Source organism: Meleagris gallopavo, chromosome 9 (assembly GCF_000146605.3).
Source record: "Meleagris gallopavo isolate NT-WF06-2002-E0010 breed Aviagen turkey brand Nicholas breeding stock chromosome 9, Turkey_5.1, whole genome shotgun sequence".
In the NCBI taxonomy this organism is placed as follows: Eukaryota; Metazoa; Chordata; class Aves; order Galliformes; family Phasianidae; genus Meleagris; species Meleagris gallopavo.
The window spans coordinates 1355698-1368903 of record NC_015019.2 but is presented as its reverse complement, the minus strand read 5'-3'; the positions used below and the strand labels follow the sequence as shown (position 1 = coordinate 1368903).

Sequence of the window (13206 nt, the reverse complement as noted above, 5' to 3'; positions counted from 1 at the left end):
GGGGCGGCTCGTGCCTCGCCGCAGGCGGTTGATCCCTGTGGGTCGCTTGGAGGACGCGGGTGAGGTCACCTCCAGCTGAGGCTGCAGGGGACGGGGAGAGATGGGGCCGTGCGTCCGCCGGCACCGGGCTGCGGGGCGTGGAGCAGGTGCTAATGTGTGGCCTGGGAATGGGGAGACAGTGCTGGGAGCGGGGAACGAGAGCTGGGTTGCAAGGAGCAAATCCTGAATTGCGTGGAGCCAGCCCCGAATTGCAAGGAGCCAGCCCTGGGTTGCAAGGAGTGAGCCCCACATTGCAAGGAGTGAGCCCCAAATTGCAGGAGCCATCTGTGTGGCAGAGGCCTGCACTTGCTGGCCCCAGAGCTGGGTCCTGCCCAGGTGGGAGCCTATCCCTGCACAGCCCCTGGTACCCACAGCCCCCTTCTCCCACTGCCCGTGAGGGTGGTGGGTGTCTGGTTGGGTCTCACAGCACAAGGTGGGCAGAACACCCAGCAAATCTGCACAGGGTGTTTGGGGGGGCTGTGGGGGCAACCGAGCTGCCCTCGAAATAGGTGGGTCCAACAGGCAGGACCTGCTTGATCACCCCTCTGTCTCCACATGGCTGGCCCGGGCAGTTCCACAACACTTCCAGACACTGGCAGGCTCGTCCCCTCCCAGCACCCCATCCCAGCACCTGGGAATGCTGAAAACATGGGGCATGAGGGCTGGCAGTGCTCCAGGGCCGTCCAGGATCCATTGCCTGCAGGGTCAGGAGCAGTGCGGGGCGCAGTAGGGAGCCCATTCAATTGCTTGGGAGCCACACGAAAATGTGGAGTGATTGTCACAGCCCCAGCGACTGTCACAGCTTAATAATGAGCGGGCAGAGGGGGTGGAAGTACAGCCTGTCTCTGTATCATTTTGCAGCTGCCGTTGCAGCGGGTGTCGCAGTGGAATGAAATGGGGCAAAGAGAGCCTGGGATGCAAGGGGTGAAGGATGCTGTGCTATGAGGTGCAGTGTTGGGGCCCTTGTGGGAAGGCAGGGTTGGCAAAGCCATAGCAGAGCTCCCACTTGGCCAGCAAGTTGCCATTGCCCTATTGCCCATGGGCTGGGGGTTCTCAGGTCACTGTGTTTCAGAAAGCTGTCAGTGGTGGATGCTAAGGAGGTATTCTGACATGCCAGATAAGGGCTAGGGGCTGTATGCTGGAGCAGCTCTGCTTGGCCCCATCCATCAGGGCCATGTGCAAATGCTGCCTGGGCTGCCAGTGCCTGGGGGAAACGTGCTCTGCTCGCATCTGCTGCCTTTGGGGCATCCCATCCCTCAGGTCTACGACCCTGGGGTCTGCAGCAGCACCAGGTGCAAGGCTGCCTGTCCCCAGCACTCAGGGCTGTGTTCCCATCACTGCTCCCATCCTGGCTCCCATGGGCCTCATACCCCTGGGAACAACTGGCTGAGCTGCACAGATCCCTGGGGTGCGTGGAAAGTGGTCCCTCGTGGCCAGGGGGCTCCAGCAGCGCCCGATGCAAACGAGCCGGCTGCATTCCGAAAGCGGTGCCATGGGAAGGAAGAGAGGACGGGGCCGTACAGTGGGCGGCGGGAGCTGACTCAAGCAGCCAGTTCCTGGCCGTTTCCTTTTGCTCTGGGCCGCGGACGGGGCAGGTGGAGGCAGCTCGCTCCTCACCGTGCGCTTTGCTGAGCAGCCATGGCCAAGGCGGAGTGGCTCCTCGCGCCGTGGCAGCGCGCAGGTAAGGCGCAGGGCTGCAGGGATGGGTGGCCGCTCAGCCGTGGGGACGCAGAGCTCTGGGACACGGGGTCGGTGCGGGTTCCATCCTCTCTTCCCCAGCGTGGCTGCAGCGTGTGCCCTGCTTTCTGCTCCCTGCCCAGCGTGGCCGTCCTCAATGCAACGAAGCCGGGGCCGTGCTGAGCTCCACGCTGCTCCGCTGTGGCTGCTTTCAGCTCTCGGGCCCCTTTGTCCCGAGGCCTGGCCGTGTTCCCCTCTCAGCCACTTCCTCGCATTGTCCCGGCCCCGTGGAGTGCAAATCCAGCAGGGCACGGGGGAAACAGCGCTTTCCTGCGAGCGCCCGCTCCCAGCACGGGGCCACAGCCTCCATGCAGGCAGACCCCATCGGCTCCCACCCCATGTCCTGCTTGTCGTGTCCCTGCGCCTGCCTGTCGCTGCACGAGTGGCAGCTGGTTGCTGTGGTGACTGTTCCCAAAGCAGCGCGGCACCCCTGCGTGCCCCCATATACAGAGCTGGGGAGGAGGGACCCTCCGCCCGTCCCCACTGAGGACCTCTCTGCTCCAGCCCTACACAGGGTGTGGGGTGAAGGAAGGATCCAGCTGAAAAAATGGGTTTGTGTCTGTTTTGCCTGATGGCACCTCAGGGCTTTGGCACAGTGTTCACTCTGAACCCTACTGACGGATGGTGGTGTTTCCTGCTCTGCTGCTGGTGCTCTCTCATGCAATGCAGCCTTCCCCTGCACGCTGGGTGACCCCCTCAGTTGCTAACCCACCCACCCCAACAGCTCCTGCAGCGCTGCTGTCTGCTGTCAGTGCAAAATCAGCTGACTACATGTGAAACGGGAAGGGTAAGGAGAGCCCGGATCTGCAGGAGCAGGCTGCTGCTGTTGTTGTGCATCGCGACCCTGCAGGAGGTGCAGGTGTGGGGTCACAGTGTGGGCACCCACCTAACAGCCTGCAGCCCCCATGGCCTCACCCCGTGGCACAACGTCTGTGGGGATGTTCCTTCCCTTGGGCACGCTCCATCCCATGCACTCTCTCCTGGTGTGGGGCACACGGTGCTCAGTGGGGCACTGCTCTATGGGAACGGTGTCCGTGCATAGTGCTGCTGTGTCTCTGCAGGGCTGCTGGCCCGACGGCTCCAAATCCAGCATGGGGTGAGGTGGGACAGGAGGCACTTTGCGTGGTGGCTGCCAGCTCCCACCGCTCGCTATTTTCTCTTCCTCTCCGCTCGTTGAGGAGCAGCGTGCACTCTGGCTCCGGCCCATAGGGAATGTCATTGCGCCACGCATCGCGCCGTGTTGGGGCTCTCATCAAAGCATTGCAGAGCGTTGCCGGCACTGCAGCACGGCAGAGTTTGGGTCACTGTTGGGATTGCTCTGAGCTTCGAGGTTTGCAGCCCGGTGCACCAGGGCTGGATGCTGCTGTGCCAGTGCCTGTTGCCATGGCCGCTCAGCTAACGCTGCCTCTGCTGCTGCTGTTCCATCACTCCTGGGGTACCTCTGCAGTGCCGGCGCTGCCTGCTTGCTTTGGGAGTGCTTGAGAAGGGAAGTTTGGCGGCATGATCTCACCGTAGCTTCGCCCCGAATCGAAGCGGCTCTCGATGGCTCTGTCAAACATCTCCCTGTGGATTCGGGGTGCCTGGGCAGTAGGTAAATGCGACTGCTGGCGTGGAGCGGGGTGGCTTGGAGATGCTGAGGGCGGGCATCTGCATTGTGCCCCACATCGGGTGGTGCTGGGGAAGAGTAAAGCCGTGCTCGTGCTTGATGCTGGTCCTAAGGTGGGAGCAAACTCCCCGTGGCTACAGCCCCACACCTCACACCACCATCGCCACATCATCCCGAGCCTGAACACTTGCTCGTGCTCTCTGCAAACTGTCCCTGGTGTCGTGGTGCTGCTGCATGGCCATGCATGCAGATGCTACCCTGGTACTGAGGTGTGGGGCAGAGCTGTCCGCAGGTGGGACAGAACCCTGGGAGATATTGTGCCTCCTTTGGGTGACCATCCCTCGGTTTCCCCCAGCAGCGAGGCATGCATTAGGGATCCATGGTGGAGCTGAGCACCTTCAGGAGTCCAGAGAGACAGTGCTGCTGGCTCCTTGTGCCACACTGCAGAGCCACGGCATGATGCCCAGCACTCTGAGCACTAAGGAGCACCACCCAAAGCACCACGGCATTACATTCGCTCCTGCATGCAACGTGAGCTATGCACAGACAGTGCCTGGGTGCTCCTCGTGCAGGTGGGGTGTCACGGTGTCACAGCCTGGGGACAGCTGTGCCCCCCCCCCTACACACACACACACACACACACTGCCCAGCTGCGCTTCCGCTTTGCTCAAGGGTGGTTCCAGATTTCAGTGCTGCCGTTTGCCCATTGGGCTCCAGCTGGCACAGCGGGCTCCCAGGGGTGCCGAGGGGTCTGAGGCGGAGGTAAGGTGCTCTGCTCAGGGCAGGATGTGGTGGAGGAGGGCGTGCGTAGGAGGGCTGTGCTGTATGGGGATCCCCGACTCCCTGTTGGGTGCTGTGCGGTCTGCCAGGGGGGTGATACCCTGAGCTTGCTCTGTGCACAGCATGCTCTCCTTCTGCCGACACCCCTGTCCTCTTTTGGCATCATCTGGGAGGCAATGCTGAAAAACAGGGGGCTGTGCTCACCTGGGGCAGAGAAATGCCATCCCTGGCCGATGGCTGCTCTGGGTACGGTGCTGCCCCGTGTGCCCCCTTTGGGATGGGGTCCTGCAGCTGGGCAAAGCGCAGTGTGATTTCCATGCGCACACCCCGACACCTTTTGGTTGATATGGAAACAAGTCAAATTATTTAAAGGAAAGGAGGAAAAAAAAAAAGAAAGGCTTGTGTTAAGGCATGTCGTTATGGTAACACAAATTATAAAAGTAACTAGGCTAGGGAGCAGGCACGCTGCCTTCGGATGCTGGGCGTTGTGCAGGGGGCTGCGGGTAGAGAAGGAGCAGAGGTGATGCTGGGGGCACGCAGGCTGGGGTGGTGGTGGCACCGGTGGCTGCAGAAGGCTCAAATGGAGCAGAAGGGGGAACCCAGCAGGGACGTGCTGGGCACCGGGGCTGCCATGGTGCAGTCATCCTTCAGCAAAGCCGCAGAGCTGCTTGCTCTGCATGCTGGGGTGGGGTTGAGGGTGCTGAGGCTCTCGCTGGGGACAGCACCCACAACACAGGGATAAGGGGAAGCGTTTGCCACGCAGGAAGCAGGGCTGGGTGTGCACTGCCTGCACCCCGGGGCCACCCAGCAGCCCGCAGCCTCTTCCCACCCTTTCCTGCCAAATGTGAGTTACTCTCAGGCGATGCTGGTGGATGAAGTGCGACAAACAGTGCCGCGTCCCCTCGCACCCTCCCTTTAGGCTGTGGTTTCTGCTCTCCTGCAGCAAGGAGGTTGCTTCACCACTGCCCTTCCTGCGCCCGACAGCAGCTGTGCAATCACCCAGGGTGGTGGGTTGATTTCTTCCTTCCTCAGTTTCTCTCTGCTCCTTGCCTGGCTCTGGCCGCCCACAGAAGCGTGTCCAGCGCCTGCAGCAGCGACGGGCTCTGCTCTTGTGTGACAGCCACATCCCCACCCCTGTGTTGCTGGATGGATGCGTGGATGGAATGGGTGCTCTGTGCTGCCTCAGCACCAGCCCCAAACCCTCAGGAAGCGCAGTCCCTCACTTCCCTCTTGTTCTGCTCGCAGCCACCTCTAACCTGGACTTGGAGAGCAAGAAAGCCGCCCCACCAAGCTGTCATGGCAGCAGCCGGTGAACGTCTTCCTGGCTGCCGGCCGCCCGCCCGGCATGGAGCAGCTGCACCAGGAGGCTCAGCTCAACCTGCAGAGCCTGCTGCAAGGTACTGGGGCATTGCTGGGTACGGCTCCGGGTCTGCTGCACTGAGGGCATCTCCCAGCTGCTCCGTGCACCTTGCAGAGCTGTGACGTCCCAGCTTCCAGCAGCCCGTTCTCTGCTCTGTCCCCAAACCCCTGCACCCAACAGAGCCGCCGTGGCCCTGAGCTGTGCCTGGGGCTGCCCACCAGGACCGTGGGGCCGGGTAATGGAATCAGCGCGGCTGCTGATCTTGTTTCCTCCCAATTTCTCCATCGCGACGTCACGCGGCCTCGGATCAGATGCTTTACAGGCATCGATTAGATCAGCAGCCTGGCCTTCCCCCAGCTCGTAATCTCATTACGGCAGCCCATGTAGAGCTGGTTTCCGCACTGGGCTGTAACGACCAGCTCTAATTAGCTCAACAATCACAGGACGGGAGATGGGGAGCGCTGGCCATCCCCAGCCAGGCTCCCAGCCCCCTGGGAGCTGCAGCTTTCCCAGCCCTGGCCCCGCTGCAGGGCTCTGCACTCCCCTTCCTGTATCTCGAGCAGGACAGGCAGACACAGCCCAGAGACAGACATTGGTGGCTGGAGCAGGGTCCTACTGGCTGTTTCCATTGCAGAGGAATATGAGGAGCAGTATGCTGAGAGCAGAGTGACTGGGCAGACCTTCCGTGCCGCTGGCCACCCACCTCCCAGCACCCCTACGGAGCCCTCACCCCGGCCCCTGCCCTCCAAGCGCCTCGAGTTCGTGCTTATGGTGAGTCCCAGGGCCGTGTGGGGATGCACCTTTGTGCCTGAGCTCTTTGTGGGGTGGCAGGACATCAGCTGGGGATGATACATTGGCACAGCATTGCACAGCAAGATGGGGGGTGGTCCTTTCTGTCCCACCAGGGTGATTCATGCTTTTCCCCGCAGCCCCCGAGCCGGCGAGCCGATGAGGAGGAGAGCAGCAGTGCCAGCACGCTGGGCGTGAGACCACCCGACATCTCCCTGAGCCTCCCCACCACCCCCGACAAGCAGACGGCCTGGCCCAGGGCCTTCCCCCTGCCCACCGTGGAGGAGAAGCAGTGGCACCAGTCCTGCTCTGTGCAGACCAACGTGGTCCCCATCAATGTCTCGGGTAAGGCACCACCTTGGTTGCTGGGGGAGAGGTGATGGAGCTGAGCTGGCACCTGGGAAGGATGCTCCCAACGGGATGCTGGGAGGTGGGAGGGTGGGCTGAGAGCCCGTGTCCCCGCCGGCCACGTGGGGACAGCAGGGGACAGCAGCGGCATGCTCGTGTGCGTCATTCCCTGCCATCCCTCCTGCCATCTGCAGCTCTGTGTGTCCGATCCATGCCACCAGCCGGTCTCTTGTTTGTGCCGTGCTGCCCTGCCAGCCGGTTCTGTTGTCACCTTGGCTCTCACCGTGCTCCGTCTGTCCATCCATCCATCCGTCTGTTCTCGCAGGGCCGCAGCTCCCAGACGCCCCATGAACGCATTCAGCCACTGATCGTGTCCCTCAGTGCCACATCCCCACAGCTCTCCAATGCCTCTAAGAGCAATGCTCCTCCACCCCCACCGCCCCGGGCAGCCTGTGCCAGTGCATTATCACTTTTCCAGAGAAGAAATTTCTACTAATACCCAACCTGACCCTCCCCTGGCACAGCTTAAGGCCACTACCTCTCATCATTTCATGCATCCCACCTCCATCGCAGCAGCAGCTCCGCGTTCCCGCAGCCAGCACCACCCACCACATCTCACAGCACATGGCTCACCACGTCCTCCATCCCCCGCCACCCACCCTTGCTGCAGCAAGCCAGGGGACAGCCGTGGTGCCGCAGGTGGCCGTGTCCTCCCGGCCGCAGCAATACGGTACGGCGTGTTTGTTTTGGCTACAGGGCAGCACTTTGCTAGGCACGCGAGTGCTCGTCACTCCCTGTTTAACACAGAGACCGCGATGAACCCCAAGTCCACCCTGCGGCGTAGACGGACCGTTATCGGATTCCCTAACATGTCCCTGCGAGACCAAGGTGACAGCAAGAACCGCGCAGCCACCCCGGGGGGCTGGGACACCCCGGCCGTGGGGATGTTAAGGCCACCAAGGAGACCCCTGTGCACTCTTGGGGTCCTGGGCATGCTGGTGACGCTTGGCCTGGCACGTGTTGGGGGGACACCCCCATGCCCCAAGTCAGGGTGCTTACAAGAAGTGAAGGATGCTGAGATCCAACCTGGCCCTATGCCCTTCCTCACGGGCAGTAGGCAGACCCCACGCCACTGTGATGAGGGTGCTGGCATGGTGAGGGTGCTTAGAGCATCCCTGGTGTGGCCATGAAGCAGTGCTTGATCCTATCAGTGCAGCGTCCATCCCAGCTCTTGGGCATCGCAGCGCTGACCGCAGGAAAGGTTCTTCATATGTATGTGGGGACCGGAGGTAGAGAAACCGCAGCGTCAAGAGAAGTTCTCACTGGGCAGGAGGAAAGCTTTTCCCTGTGACAGTGGCCAGCCTCCTCCTGTTACTCCTCCTGTGGAGTAACTTAGAGTTCAGCTGATCAAAGCCTTGAGTCCCTGTCTCAGCCTTGAGTCCCTGTCCCACTGGACTGCTCAGAGATGAGGAGGGGCTGTGAGCCCAGGGAGTGATGCCCACCACAGAACAGCACTGGAGCAGCACTTTGGTCCCTATGGGGGTACTGCCTCTTGCATGGAGACTCCCACCCTGGTTAAACTGTCCACACATTTCGTGGCACATCTCAAATCCCAGCACAGGTGCTAACCAGGCTGGGACTGTCCCCATCTGGCTGCTTCCCACCCAGTAGAGGGGAACATCTGGGGTCAACCCTTCTCTTGCAGTCAGCTGGGGCACACTGCATATGCAGGCAAGGATGCAGCCCAAAGCTGGGCCATAGGGTGGGAACGGTCGTACATCCAATAGGGAAGGATGGTGACTGTGATGCCCAGAGCAATTCCAGCCCACACTCACCCCACATTTGTCCCCACAGGCAGCACCAACGGCCCCGCGCACACCACACACCCACCCATCGCCGAGTCCCTGTCCTGCAGCTTTGAGACCACGGCTGGGAGGAAGCCTTCCCAGCAGACCAGCCCCCACCAGCCGCTCTCTGCCCCGCTGAGGAAGACCTTCAGTGACCTGGGGGGCACGCTGCAGGCACGCTGCTGCCCACCGCCATCCTCCATGGACAACGCGGCCACCCCCAGCACCTGCAACGGACCGCAGGGCTCCTCTTTTCCCCCACCCTGGGGTGCCAACTCCTTCGGATACACCACCCCCCCCAGCCCTGCTGCCGGCCAGGAGGTCTCACCAGGCAGCTCTGCCATGGGCTCACCCACCGGCACCGAGCGGGCCGCCTCCTTCTTCATCGCCCAGGAGGAGCACGCGGGGAGTACTGGGCCCAGCTCCTTCTCCACCACGACGCCTGAGTCTCCTCCTGGCACCGGGGGCACCCGGAGGTGTGATGGCCAAGAAGCCAGGGTGAACTTTTCACCCACAAACAAAGAGCCGGAGCCGGCACCGGAGCCATCGCGCCTGGGGGTGGAGCGGGGAGGGTGCCGCTTCCGCGAGCGCTCGCTGTCGGTGCCCACCGACTCGGGGTCCCTCTGCTCCGTGGACATTGCTTACGCCGAAGCCCGGCGGGGCAGCACCAACTGTGCCCTGGGCTACCCCAGCGCCGGCTCCGAGGGCAGCACCAGCACTGATAACATCTCGCTGGGGCCAGAGCTGGATGGGCAGCGGCGGCGGCGCTCCAAGAGCATCTCCCTCAAGAAGGCCAAGAAGAAGCCCTCGCCGCCCACCCGCAGTGTCTCACTGATCAAGGACGGGCAGGACAGCCTGGCTGCCCTAGGGCTGCCTCATGATCAGAGACCCAAGAGCCTGTGCATCCCGCTGGAACCTGCTGGGCACCGAGTGGTGCATGCAGACCCCCAGGGCAGAGAGCCCGACAGCCCGGCTGCCCCCCACCAGTGGTACCTGGCAGACTGGAAGAATGGTGAGCCCTACAGGTCCCTCTCTGGCTCCAGCACAGCCACAGGGACTACAGCCATTGAGTGTGTGAAGGCGCGGGGCAGCTCCGAGTCCCTCATGTCCCCCTCTATCTCCAGGGCCACGACACCCTCCCAGCTCTCAGCAGAGGCTGACCTCAAAACCTCCTCCCCGGGCAGGCCCACAGGGCTGATGTCCCCATCCAGCGGGTACTCCAGCCAGTCAGAAACGCCCACACCCACCGTCCCCACCTCAGCCATCCTCGGGCACTCACCACACCAGGTGCGGGTGAGGCCGCTGGTTCCCGAGAGGAAGTCCTCACTGCCCCCCACGTCCCCCATGGAGCGGAGCCCCAAATCCAGGCTGTCCTTCGAGCTGCCGCTCACACCGCCCGCCCACCTCGACCTCTCGGGGCTGAAGATCTCCTTGAAGGGGAAGACGAAGGTCAGCCGGCACCACTCCGACTCCACCTTCGGCACCAAGCTGGTCCAGAAGACCAGTCCCATCCAGCCCATCATGCCCGTGGTCACCCAGTCCGACCTGCGCTCTGTCCGTCTGCGCTCCATCAGCCGCTCCGAGCCAGAGGACAACACTGACGGCCCAGAGCATGCCGAGGAACTGCCACGTATCCCCTGCCCGGGGCCGGAGAGGAAAGTGAAGCCGCCGGTAGCGGAGAAGCCACCGTTGGCCAAGCGGCCCCCATGCATCCTGCCTAAGCCCGTGGTTCTGCGGGAGGAGGGTCCCCTGTCCCCCACATCCCCGCCGAGCATCACCACCAAGGACAGCTTGATGCTACGGAAAGGGGATCCATGGAGGGGCCCGGGGCAGCCTCGGCGGCTCTCGCAGGGCAGCCTGGAGGACAAGCCGCGGCCAGAGGCAGAGCGCAGGAAGGCCAAGGTGCCGCCGCCGGTGCCCAAGAAGCCCAGCGTGCTCTACCTGCCGCTCGCCCCAATCCCGGTGCAGCAGGTGGGGGGTGTAGGGGACCCGGCACCCACCCCCAGCCCCATCATCACGCTGGATGCAGAGCCCAGCTGCTGCCAACCTGACGCTGATAGCCCAACGCCCACTGAGGTCCCAGGCACGGCGCAAGCTGGCGAGACCCCCTCGGAGCAAGGTGAGGGTGTGCCTGCTGCTCCGTGTGGAAAAGGGGGCCGGGGGATCCCTCCCCATCATCCCATGTATTTCATGGCTGTCTTCTCCTCCCTGCAAGCAGGCAGTTCGTCTGAGGCTGGCACAGAGGAGAAGAGTTTCGCCAGCGACAAGACGGCCGACTCTATCGCTGAGGAAGATGACGATGTCTTCATGGCATCCCGCACCACAGAGGATCTCTTCACTGTCATTCACAGGTAGAAAGAGCACTGTGGTAGGCACAGCCCCTCGAACCCACCCTCAGAGGGGTTGTTGTTGCCTTATGCACTCCTGAGGATGTAAGGAAGGAATTTTTTACGATGAGGGTGGTGAGGCACTGGAACAGATTGCCCAGAGAAATTGCGGATGGCTCACACGTATGCTAAACACAGAATCACAGCATCATTTGGTTGGAAGGGGTTTTAAAGATCCTCCAGTCCAACACCCTGCTATGGGCAGGGACACCTCACACCGGGTCAGGTTGCACCAAGCCCTGTCCAGCCTGGCTTTGAGCACCTCCATCCTGCCCCAGCAGAGCTGGGTGGGCGCTGTGCTCCTCTCCCCTTAGGCACTGCCCTTTGCCCCATAGGCCCTGCCCTTCCCATCGCTGTAGGAAATCACCCCATCCGAAGCAGTGGCAGCTCCTGCCTGGGACTGCTCCCACCACACATCTCTTTGGTGTTTAGGTCCAAGAGGAAGGTTCTGGGGCGGAAGGAGCCAGGCGACAGCTTTAGCAGCCGGCCCAATTCCCACTCTCCTGTGAAGACGTCAGGCTCACCAACCAGCGAGTGCCCTGCAGCAGCAGTGAGCACCGGGAAGTCCTCCAGCAGGAATGAAGATTTTAAGGCTCTGCTCCAGAAGAAGAGCAGTAAAACCAGCAGCGGTTCCCGGCCATCTGCAGCTGAACTGCTCAAGACCACAAACCCACTGGCTCGGAGGGTCATGATGGAGTTTGCCCCTGAGCTAGATGGTGCAAACAGCCAGCCCTAAACCTGCACAGAGCCTTCTGGCCACAAAGGGCTCGGGTTGGTGCAGATGGAGCCGTGCTGCGGGCAGTAGCTTTAGGCACTCAGGTCACTGCAGAAGGGATGTCCCGGCTGCCCCACTGGGGCTTCTTTTGTGCTTTCATTTCTTCCTTGGCGAATCCTCTTTGGTTCCTCTCCAGTGGAAGAGCTGCTGGCAGAGAAGCAGCGTTGGGACCTGAGGCCCCCATGTCCCTAGTGCGCTGCTGGCAGGAGGGGACAGGCAGACATGCAGCACTATAGTGGGGACTGGGACCTGGCACCTCCTGTGCCCGCTGGGAAAGCAGCTCCTGCTGCTTGGGAACACAGCAGGACTGCAGCTCCAGGCACCTTCCAGCACCCGCAACGAAGCTAGCTTGAAACTGTTTGGTCACTCGGCATGTGGTACTTTAAACGGCTTTTTCTAATGCACAGTGGTGATGATGTTTTATTCTCTTTCATTTGACATCGGGCCATCAGTTTCCCAGGCAAAAGTCCCAGGTTTTGAGTTCAGCTGGAAATGTGGAGATTTACTTTGGAGGTCGGTTGGACAGGAGGTTGCTTTGGAAGAGCCACAGACCATTCCTGCTCGTTGTCCAAAGCTTCCTCCCTGCTGCACGGGGAGCAGGCGCCTGCTGTCTGCAGCCTGTGCAGTGAGCTCAGGCCCCTCGAAAGCCCCTGACAATACTGCATTCCAGAGAGCTCTTCAGCCCTCAGTGCAAACACAGACATTCCCTCCCCACTTCTGCCATCGGACTGAAGCACTCTGCAGAAGCGGGGTAGTTCTTGTGCCTCCTCCTGCAGACATCTACAGCTCCCATTGCTGGAATTCCTACAGCTGCCAGCCAAACCCAGCCAGTTGTTGGGATGCAGGGCTGTGCTTTGACCCTCACCCACAGGACTTCTGCAGTTCCCCAGTTTCTGTGCCTGGGGCTGCACCCCACTGCTGTCCCCATGCTGCTGGCACTGCCACCATCCCCCTGGCACAAACAGGACCCCACAGACCATGTGCTGGGACTGCAGCAGAAGCCACAGTGAGGAGCAGTGGGGCAGGGACAGCCAGGGGGTGGGGGCTGAGCAGAAACACCATCTCTCTTCTTCCTCAGGGCAAGAAAAGGCCAAACAGCAACTAGCAGAGAAACAGAGAGTTAGGAAAATTTGTGCTTTATTTTTTCCCCTATCTGCAAGCTCCCATGTACCCCAGCCTCCCTGAATTTGGGGCCAAGCAATGGGGCCAGGGCTGAGCAGGGGCCAGGGTTGGTTTGGAGACCCTGTGCCCTTCCCTGGAGCACCACCTCTGTGGATGTGCCCTGTGCTGGAGCTGAGCTTAAAGAGGCTCTGCTGTCCTCAGTTGTTTGTTTTGAACTCCTCTTGTTACTTGCACTTGCTCCCTTCCCTCTCACAGGATGGCAGATCTCAGCGTTAAATTAGGGTCTAGGCTGAGAAACTCAGGAAAAGAAGGAATTAAAAAAAAAAAAAAAAGGAGGGAAACAAAAAAAAAACAACCAACTACTGAGATATCTCCATGGTTCATCCGAACCCTGCGGCACCCAGGGAGGTGGAAAC

General features: G+C 61.4%; 1 protein-coding gene across 6 annotated transcripts; it reads left to right on the top strand.

The window, feature by feature from the left end:
- Nucleotides 1-74: 74 nt before the first annotated feature.
- Nucleotides 75-12072, top strand: NHSL2 (NHS like 2). 6 transcript variants are annotated; one of them, XM_010715055.3, is made up of 8 exons: nt 75-1720; nt 5408-5559; nt 6157-6293; nt 6452-6656; nt 7416-7547; nt 8514-10625; nt 10725-10857; nt 11326-12072. In XM_010715055.3, the coding sequence occupies exons 2-8, from the start codon at nt 5508-5510 to the stop codon at nt 11627-11629; spliced, it is 3075 nt and encodes a 1024-aa protein (XP_010713357.1). In that variant the 5' UTR covers nt 75-1720; nt 5408-5507; the 3' UTR covers nt 11630-12072. The 6 variants fall into 6 exon arrangements, with proteins under 6 accessions (XP_010713357.1, XP_010713354.1, XP_019473646.1 ...); XM_010715052.3 differs by lacking the exon at nt 75-1720 and adding an exon at nt 1768-3367; XM_019618101.2 differs by lacking the exon at nt 75-1720 and adding an exon at nt 3403-4144 and having other exon boundaries at nt 7467-7547.
- Nucleotides 12073-13206: the final 1134 nt, after the last annotated feature.

Excerpts from the sequence above, each read along its gene's own strand:
- NHSL2 (XM_010715055.3), top strand. The coding sequence starts at position 5,508 with ATGGAGCAGCTGCACCAGGAGGCTCAGCTCAACCTGCAGAGCCTGCTG. Across the intron at positions 5,560-6,156 it reads CCTGCAGAGCCTGCTGCAAG|AGGAATATGAGGAGCAGTAT; the intron begins GTACTGGGGCAT and ends TTTCCATTGCAG. Across the intron at positions 10,858-11,325 it reads CTCTTCACTGTCATTCACAG|GTCCAAGAGGAAGGTTCTGG; the intron begins GTAGAAAGAGCA and ends TTTGGTGTTTAG.